The following is a 9,216-nucleotide window of genomic DNA, read 5'->3' on the forward strand; positions in this document are numbered from 1 at the left end:
TAAGCGGAGAGAATAATGTTTAATACCTATTGACTGCATTCACATGAACAATAATTCATTTCCCCCCCCATAAAGTTAATATGCTTCACTCATACATAGCTTAATTCGATTTAGATGAAAACAGACTGTTTACATCGAAGCGGAACCTACTGTCAGAAGTTCTTGCGAACAGGGGAGTTGTAATATGACGCACACGCAACAGCTCAAGGATACTGGACGCATCTCTTATACTGTCTATGGGACGCATGGGGTTTGTTATGGCATCCAGTGTAAACATAAAGAATGGACTTTTAACCACCAAAATCTCTCTGCACAAAAAGATTCCCTATCCCACATTTAGACATAGGCCAACAGAGATCAAATGCACAAGAGCATTAACAAATTCGACAGGACAGCACAATGAACAGTATTGTTTTGATATTGTAAGGTAAGTTGTGAATTTAAAGATCGATTTACTTTGAATATGTTACCTAAAAGCAAATAATCTTTTTTTTTAATGTAACCGGAAATACCATGTATACGTCAGAGTAGTATTCCTGTGCATGTATATGAATATAAATCAGTAGTTTTTTTTTTTCTTTTGCTCAAAAATAAAGTAAAATGCAGTACAAAATTGACTTTTCCTTTTAAATAAATGTTAGAAACGTCTTGATGGTGTAGCTTTCCAGATATTAAAAATAAATAGAAAACTTGTTATTAAAAGGCTGAAAATTAAATAAATGAAATGCAAAAGTTATTTGGCAAAAAAGTCATGTTTTTTTTACTTGTCGACTTTTTTCAGTATGCATAATGCATGGATTTTCAGTACTTTTTATCTGATGGTTTCAACACTTTTTATAACACTGAAACAAGCATGAATTATGAATTAAATCAAAATGGACAATTCCTAATTTGTGTGGAATTTTGCAGTATTATTATCACTTTCAATCAAAATAACTTCCCCTCCCTCTTGCAGCCTCTTCTCTTCTCTTCTCTTCTCTTCTCTTCTCTTCTCTTCTCTTCTCTTCTCTTCTCTTCTCTTCTCTTATGATTTTTTACTGACGCGAGGGCAAGACAAACTGTCACTCACATGAGATCACAGCAATAGCAAACCACAACGATCCAATCAATTCCCCATGGACAAAATCACGCCCTTCATTTTTCTCATTATAGAAGCCGGTTCCTTCAGAAATCCTTCATTTTGGAAATCCTTATATGATAATGATAATTATGCCAAAAGAAATTTCCGTCACTATTAAGGCTTAGCCAGTTTTGTAAATGGTAGGTAAATGACACAACAGATCCAAGTGTATAGTGTATAACATTGAACTCTCACCCATAGGAAGAGGGACTATGATGGATTTTTATGTTCATTGCTGCTTCCTGAGGCTGTTCGTCGCTCTACACTGGCGCTGAGGGCGTTCAATGTAGAACTGGCACAGGCAGGTATTCCAGCTAATAAGTGCAACAATGTACAATCTTATTTATTCAATTCAGATTATGCTAATTTAATTTATGTACATTTCTAACTGTGTATCATAGTATAAAATAAAGCCTTGAGACATAAAAGTGCTTGTAGTAAAATACACCTGTATATGCTCATATACTATTTGCTGCTTCTCTTTTAGATTAAGGACTCTGTTTCCCAGAAAACCATTGGTTTAATGCGAATGCAGTTCTGGAAGAGCGCAGTGGAAGACATTTACAGAGATGACCCTCCAGCCCAGCCCATCGGTGCAGAACTGTGGAGGGTAGGTCTTCCATCTGTAAATTAAAGAGTTAAATGACTAGGGATGGAGATAGTTCATCCAAAAAATGCAATTCTGTTGTCATTTACTACGGCTTAAAAGTTTGGGGTCATTACAATTTTTTAAAAGTAATTAATACTTTTTTCAGCAAGGCTACATTAAACCAATCTAAAGAGACCATAAAGACATTTATAATGTTACAAAAGATAGCTATTTCAAATGTATGCTGTTCTTTTAAACTTTCTATTCATCAAAGAATCCTGAAAGAAAGTGTATCATAGTTTCCACAAAAATATCAAGCATTAAACTGTTTTCAACATTGATAAAAATAAGAAATGTTCCCTGAGCACCAAATCAGCATATTAGTGTGATTTAAGATTAGGATGATTTATGATGTTTATATTATCATGTGACTGAAAATTCAGCTTTTAAAATTACATTTTATGCTTTTATAAATTACATTACATCTCATGTTGTTTCACACTTTTATGACATTATTTCTGTGTAACACAAAATAATTATTTTTGAAAAGTTTGTCCATACAACTTTTTTGTGACCCCAATGTTTTTTTAAATATTAGTCACTGATATATTATAACTCTGTGTTCTCAGGCAGTAAGAAAGCACACATTAACAAGGAGGTGGATGTTGAGAATCATATCTGAAAGAGTAAGTAGTAATTTCTGTCCTAATATACGATTAAAGAAAATACTGGAAAGTTCTCTTTAAAATAACTCATTTTAACTCTGACAGCTGTCCGAGAGATATGCATGGCTAATTCTGTAATTCTGTGAGTCGACACATTATGCAGTCTGTCTGTCCTCTGGCAATTGTATTAAAAAATAAATCTGTTTTGAAAAGGAGAAAGACATGGAGGACAGAGCGTACAGGAACCTTCAGGATCTGGAGGCCTATGGTGAAAACACACAATCCTCGCTTCTTTACTTGCTGCTGGAGACACTTGGTGAGGAGATGTTAGGTGGAATATTAGGAGCTGACAGCCTTAGCCAACGTTCACTGTTGTATAGGAAAAATATGCAATAAAAGTAAATGGTGACTGAGGCTGTCAGTCCCTAACATTCAGTCTTTTGTTCTTTACAATTTTCCATTGCCACCGCAAACCATTCAGAATAACTGAACACTTTTTGTGCTGTAGGTTTGCTAATATAGTTCCAATAAAAAATACAGTTATATTATGAAATATTATTTAATTTATAACTATGATGGCAAAGCTGAATTTTTTAGTATCATTACTCCAGTCTTCAGAGTGATCCTTCAGAAATCGTTATAATGTTCTGATTTGATGCTCAAGAAACATTTCTAATTATTATCGATGTAAAAAGCAGTTGTGCTATTCATTTTTGTTTAGGATTCTTTGATGAATAGAAGGTTCAAAACAATAGCATTTAATTGAATGTAAAAGTCTTTACTGTTACACTTGATCAATTAAATGCATCCTTGCTCTTTCAAAAAAGAATTAATAAAAACGTACTTAAATGGGTAGAGTAGTTTGTATTGCCCCATCCTTCAATAACAGCCTTGCATTACAAGATCACAAAACAGTCCACTGAAAATATGATGCATAAGCTGAAAATGTCAGACTGAGGAAGTTTAGTTAGAATATGCTTTTTTATAATACATCAAAACTCTTGTTTATTTTATAACTTTTTGTCATTATATGACCTATTTAAAAAGATAATCTGAGAACTTTTTTTGCGTAGTAAAACAATTGGATATTCACAATTTGACACAAAAGTCAAACCTGGTCTCGTGAAGTTGTGTGCTTTGTGCATGTGTTTATGTAGGTGTGAAAAACGTCCATGCAGACCACGCCGCAAGCCACATTGGCAAAGCCCAGGGCATCTTGACATGTCTGCGGGCAACCCCCTATAACAGCAGCAGACGCAAGGTCTACCTGCCCATGGACATCTGCATGCTGGTGGGTAAATCTGCTGTCACCCTATGATGTGTGTAGCTGGCTGTAATTCCAAGCTTTTCATCAGAGTTACTGTTGTGAAGGACTAGGGACATATCCGTGGATGAAGCTGCCCAGTGCCCTCTCGCCTGCAAAGCCCAATCCCATGGGCTTTGTGTCAGCCATCTGTCGCCATTGCAGCATGAACAAACCATTAGAAATGGGATTTAGAAGATCTTTTCCTTAGTGTAACAAAAGAAAAGAAAATCATCTGTCGTTTATCCTCAACTAATCTCAGTTAGAGTATTAAGATCAAATTACGTTATGTACAGTAGTGGCCAAAAATTATGTCTGGAAGAGATTTGGTTTGGGGATTTGTTTTTAATGACCCTACAAGTTTGATTAAACCATCAAAATATTTATTTTAAATGTATTTTAAATTTGCATGTTTCGCATTTTTGCATGTTTCGCATGTCGCATGTTTCATTGCGTTATCACAAATAAAACAATAGACTGAGCACAACTATGCAATATGAAGATGATGTCAATACTGTATTTGTTTTGCTGTATGATTGCACTTTCACCAGAAGAGGGCACTGTTGTTTCACCATAGATTATGTGAAGATGTTGTTTGGTTTCTGAGATTGATAAATGCTCACTAATACCGAACCAACAGACGCTGACAAACATGACAATCACCAGATTACATTATGTCACTTCTTAGACATTCTATGACCCAACAAAGGCAGATACAACATGTGCAATCGGCGAAAACAAATATCTTTAATAATGCATTGCAAGTACAATGTTGAATTAAAGGAAATGCCAAGTCTTTGAATGTTTATCTACATTCATTGCAGTTGTTTAGAGAATATTTGCTGAGGGAATTTTTTGAGGAGGCACTGCCTTCCTCGCCTCCTCGGAGAAAACACCCCTGAGCCAAATGTGCTTGTAAAACAATGCAAGGTGTGCTTGTGGGTATTTTTTGTTAGGTAAACTGTGAATACAAGCCTCTGAGTGTCTGCAAGCAATTTTTGTCACAGTTTAAGGGCTCTGCGTGATGTGAAACCCCCGTTCAATAATCAGATTAGATCAATAATGATAGCCCCCCTACAAATACACTGCCTGGTTATTCATGCCAATGCTTTATTTAGCCACACAGCTATTGTTTGAGGAACAATTGACTTTTAAATTAAATTCTAAATGAAAGCTTTTGCAGTATGTGTTTATTGATCCCTTGCTATCGTGGATTTATTCTTGTTTGTTCAGGTCACAGTTAAGGCAGTGCAATCACAGGCAAGAAGAAATTTACACTTGTTCATTCATTTATGACTTCCTTTGAATAATATTTTCACAAATATAAATAAGTGTAATTTCAGCAAATATTTCTTTTGAAGAAGTCTTGGGATGCTGAGTTGTAAACACACCACCTCTTACGTTCTGCATACAGATTTTTCATCCAGCATACTAATTTGTTCTGCTGTTTAAGAAAATCTATAAAGATAAATCTCATGAAAACTGTCAAGAAATGCCTGGGTCGTTTTTCACCCCAAAGTCCAAAAAAGAGAACTATTTTTGTGTGTGAATTTGTTAAATTAAGCCTATTTTAAGACAGTATTTTTACATTATTTTCATGCATGCTTTCATGAATTTAGCACATCCTCCCCCTTTCCAATTTCCAGTAGCCTACTCTAATGCAAATTTATTTTTTAATTATGCCAAAAAACTATTATTTTAATTTTAAAATAGTACAATTGACACCATACGTAATTTCTTTTGTTGTACAGAGATTGTTCTAATAAAATAGTAAAAATATTTAATAATAACATAACATAATGATTTTTATTACTAATGAGTGAGTTTTTATTACAGTAATTAGAATTTAAGGGGAAAATGTGCTTAATATGTGCTTTTTCTTTGATTTTTGTGGTAAAATATGACTGGTATGTTATTGTGATGGTGCCTGAAATATGGAGGGATAAGGAAAAGATTGTGATCTCATCAAGCTCCTCTTTCTGTCTATCAGCAGAGGTTTACTGATGATGCACTTTCACTGTTTCTCACCCAGCATGGAGCGTCTCAAGAGGATTTCATCCGTGGCAGCAGGGACCAGAACGTCAGGGACGTCGTTTATGACATTGCCAGTCAAGCCCATGTCCATCTCCAACACGTATGCGAAGCCCTTCAATTTAATATCTGTGGTCAGATGGGAGATGTTGACTGTTGTATGTTCTCCATTTGCATACTAACTTCATTAAATTCCACAAGGGAGAGCACCCCTCCTCCACCAGCAGCACTTATGACCCTCGATTGTTGCCCTCTCCTCATTACTGAAATTATTAAAAGTCCAGTGTAACCAAAGAGTATTTCAGGGTGTTTCCGAGAAAATGCTAATCAGAGATTTCATCAGATGTTGCTCACCCCACTTTGCATATCTGGTCGGGTGGTATGACTCAAGGTTAGCGCCGAATGAACTCACTGGTGAAGACCCCGTCTAAAATATCACAAACAAACAAGGGCTAAACTAGAATTTGATCCTTTTAATCTAACTTTTTATGTATTTGTGTGGGTTCAAAGTTTGGGTGAGCTATGAAAACATTGTCTTTTGCCCCAATTAATTACATTTTGCATAAATAATAGCCTGTTTTTTAAGTTTTTTTGCAATGTGAGATGACAATTAAGCACATTTCCCCCTATTAATTTGCATTATCGAAAGGCATTCAGATGTTTTAGTTGTTTGTTTTTTTTGTTATTCATATTATTCTCAATGTTAATTTTCGTAACGGTAAAGCGGTAAAAGAAATTCACTATTAAAATAATGAGAATATAATTAGAAAGAAAGTACTGTAAAATACTGTCTTTTTATACAATTTTATAAAATACAATAATTCTTACAAAATAATACAATTAAGCCAGTATAGTATAGACTACCATTGAAAATTATTGGAGAACTGTGCTTAATTGTTATGAAAAAAAATTCACAACGCAAGAAAATGCTATAATTCTCTTTGAGAAAAATATGTTTCTTTTTTATATTGGGCTGAAATATGTATCTTGACAGGTTTGTTTGACCCAATTTGATTTACCATGAGACTGACCCAGTAATTGAAGGGTTTGTGTGATATACTATACAGCACAGTTGCGTGAACTTTGATATCTTGTCATCTCATTACTGCACTGTCTGTCTTACAGGCTAGATCATTCAACGAGAACGTTCCACATGCGGCCATGCCTGCCTTTCTACAAACGGTGAGTAATTTCATCTCTTTCAGCTTCTCTCCCCTCCCCATGCCTCTCTAATGTGTTGTGACACAGAGAAGCTCATGGCTTATCCTCATTCTGCCTCCAAAGAGACTGGAGCCCCTTCGTCCCACATGACTCCTGCTCCCTGGAGGCGCCACTACAATCGCATGGTCTGATTACACATCTTGAGCCTTTTTTTACTCTTTTACAGTAAAGGAAGCCCGCCTCAGAAGAGCTGAGGGAATAACTCTTAGCGTATTACGAGGCAATGAATAGGGAAACACTGTCATTTTCAGTACAATTCATGTTTTAGCCAGCTAAATTATTTTTTTGGGTGAACTAAATGGCCTGTAAAGCATTTTTATTTCACTTTCTGTCACTGTAATATTCTGCTCTTACTTTCCATTTCCACATCCCAGTGTTTAACTGTCATTTGAATTCTTTAAAGCCATCCTTTCCCCACAGGCCATCTAGTGACACATCGCGCTCCACTTGCCTTGGCTGGTGTTAACTGTGTGCTCACGAAAGGACTGTACTGTTAGGTTTGACATTTGAGGAATGTATTTTTGTAGTACAGTTGCAAGAAAAAGTATGTGAAAACTTCTATATTCACAAGAACACAAACTTTTATGTGTTCTTGTGAATGGCAAATTCCAAATTTTTTTTAGGACATGTTAGCAATAACCTAAGGATTTACATAGGCCTATGTTTTCCCATCTTCCACTTTACATGGTAAACTATATTGTTCAAGACGAGAAATTAAAGAAATGAAATGCTTTTATTCAGCAAGGAGGATTTAAATTTGATCAAAAGTGACATTAAAGACATTAATAATGTTCCAAAGAATATGTTTAAATAAATGCTGTTCTTTTGAGCTTCATATTCATCAAAGAATCCTGAAAAAAGAAAACTGTATTAAGCAACACATATGTTTTCAACATTCAAATCAGCATATTAGAATGATTTCTGAAGGATCATGTGACGCTGAAGACTGCAGTAATGATTCGACTTCAAATATATTAAAATAGAATGCAGTTTTTGGAAATTGTAAATATATTTCACTAATACTGTTTTACAGCCTTGGTGAGTATAAGAGACTTGTATGGTAGTGTATGTTCAGTTAAGACCTGAAAATGTATTTTGTGTTATTGATTGTTATATTGTTGTGACTTTTTAATAGGCAATTTTGTAACAAATTTATGCAGAAATCCAGATAAAGCTGAAGGTTTCACATATTTTTTTCCTGCAGCTGTATCTTAACCCCAAAACATCAAGATATTTTCAATTTTTTGTTAAAGATTATAAAAAAGAAAAGCTGTGTAATGTCGCCACTCTACTAAATTTCCAGCCGTATAATTATTTTTATTTTTCTTTATACTTTAAAGTAGTTTCAATAATGTATCATCCTCCAGGCTTGCACAAAATTAATTAAACTAGGAGTTCCTGAGCCTCTTTGTGTCCTGTGCCGCAGGTTGTTTTGGAGGACTACCTGCAGAGAGTGAGGAAAGTAGATTTCGACGTGTTTCACCCCAGCCTACAGAGGAGGAATCCAATGCTGCCCCTTCAGCTGTATTTACGATCATGGAGGAAGATCTACTGAGAAGTTTGAATAACATCTGATTCTCGTCCCTGTCAAACGAGCCAACTACTTGCAATAAATCATCTAGCTACTGTATGTTGACAATTTTTAAGTGTTCATGTCCTTTTTCATGCTGGTATACTTTAGATAAAAGGAAATAGTTTGATTACTGAATAACTACCAAGTTTCACAGAAAAATATCCACAACCAAAAAAGTCAATTACATTAATTTAAAAAAATGTGTTTGAACTCAGAAACAAACAACAGCAAAACACATTTTGAGAGATAATACAAAATATGTCAAACTGTTCACAACTTGACTCATGGAACGGGTTTCATAATGAATTCAATTATTTAGGCTTTTGCAAAAAAAAAAAAAATTTGCACCAATTTTAAATATTTATAGCTGAGGAATGTGTCATATGCCCCCTCCTGATAGGCAAGGTCAACCAATTCTGTTTTCATGCTGCAAGGTGGTGTATTTTTTGTGGCACAATCATGAGTTTATTTAGTCATGAAAAATACAGTCCTCCCTCTGCCACAGAAACTATCATCTGATCGACAAGAAAACAACTCCTGGCTGTTTGTGCCTGCTCTTGAACTGCAGAGAGTATTTCGCTGGGAGTGAGGTCCTCTTTGCTTTGCTTAACTCACTCAGAAGGAAAGAAAATATGTGAAAGGATTGTGTTCGGCAATGGGTGTGACACTCAAATATATATGCTCATTCTGTAAATAAAGAAAAGTAGCTCGCGG

At 35.1% G+C, this 9,216-nt stretch overlaps 1 protein-coding gene across 3 annotated transcripts; it reads left to right on the forward strand.

Moving 5' to 3' along the window:
- The first annotated feature begins 166 nt into the window (after nucleotides 1–166).
- On the forward strand, nucleotides 167–8,570 carry ndufaf6 (NADH:ubiquinone oxidoreductase complex assembly factor 6). 3 transcript variants are annotated; one of them, XM_084089884.1, is made up of 10 exons: nucleotides 167–427; nucleotides 1,322–1,421; nucleotides 1,608–1,730; nucleotides 2,339–2,395; nucleotides 2,588–2,690; nucleotides 3,532–3,665; nucleotides 5,710–5,811; nucleotides 6,834–6,890; nucleotides 6,993–7,054; nucleotides 8,356–8,570. In XM_084089884.1, the coding sequence occupies exons 1-9, from the start codon at nucleotides 237–239 to the stop codon at nucleotides 7,017–7,019; spliced, it is 894 nt and encodes a 297-aa protein (XP_083946010.1). In that variant the 5' UTR covers nucleotides 167–236; the 3' UTR covers nucleotides 7,020–7,054; nucleotides 8,356–8,570. The 3 variants fall into 3 exon arrangements, with proteins under 3 accessions (XP_083946010.1, XP_083946009.1, XP_083946011.1); XM_084089883.1 differs by lacking the exon at nucleotides 6,993–7,054; XM_084089885.1 differs by lacking the exon at nucleotides 6,993–7,054 and having other exon boundaries at nucleotides 190–427; nucleotides 1,322–1,425.
- Nucleotides 8,571–9,216: the final 646 nt, after the last annotated feature.

The sequence above is a fragment of the Abramis brama genome (assembly GCF_963993115.1).
Source record: "Abramis brama genome assembly, chromosome: 17".
Lineage (NCBI taxonomy): Eukaryota > Metazoa > Chordata > Actinopteri > Cypriniformes > Leuciscidae > Abramis > Abramis brama.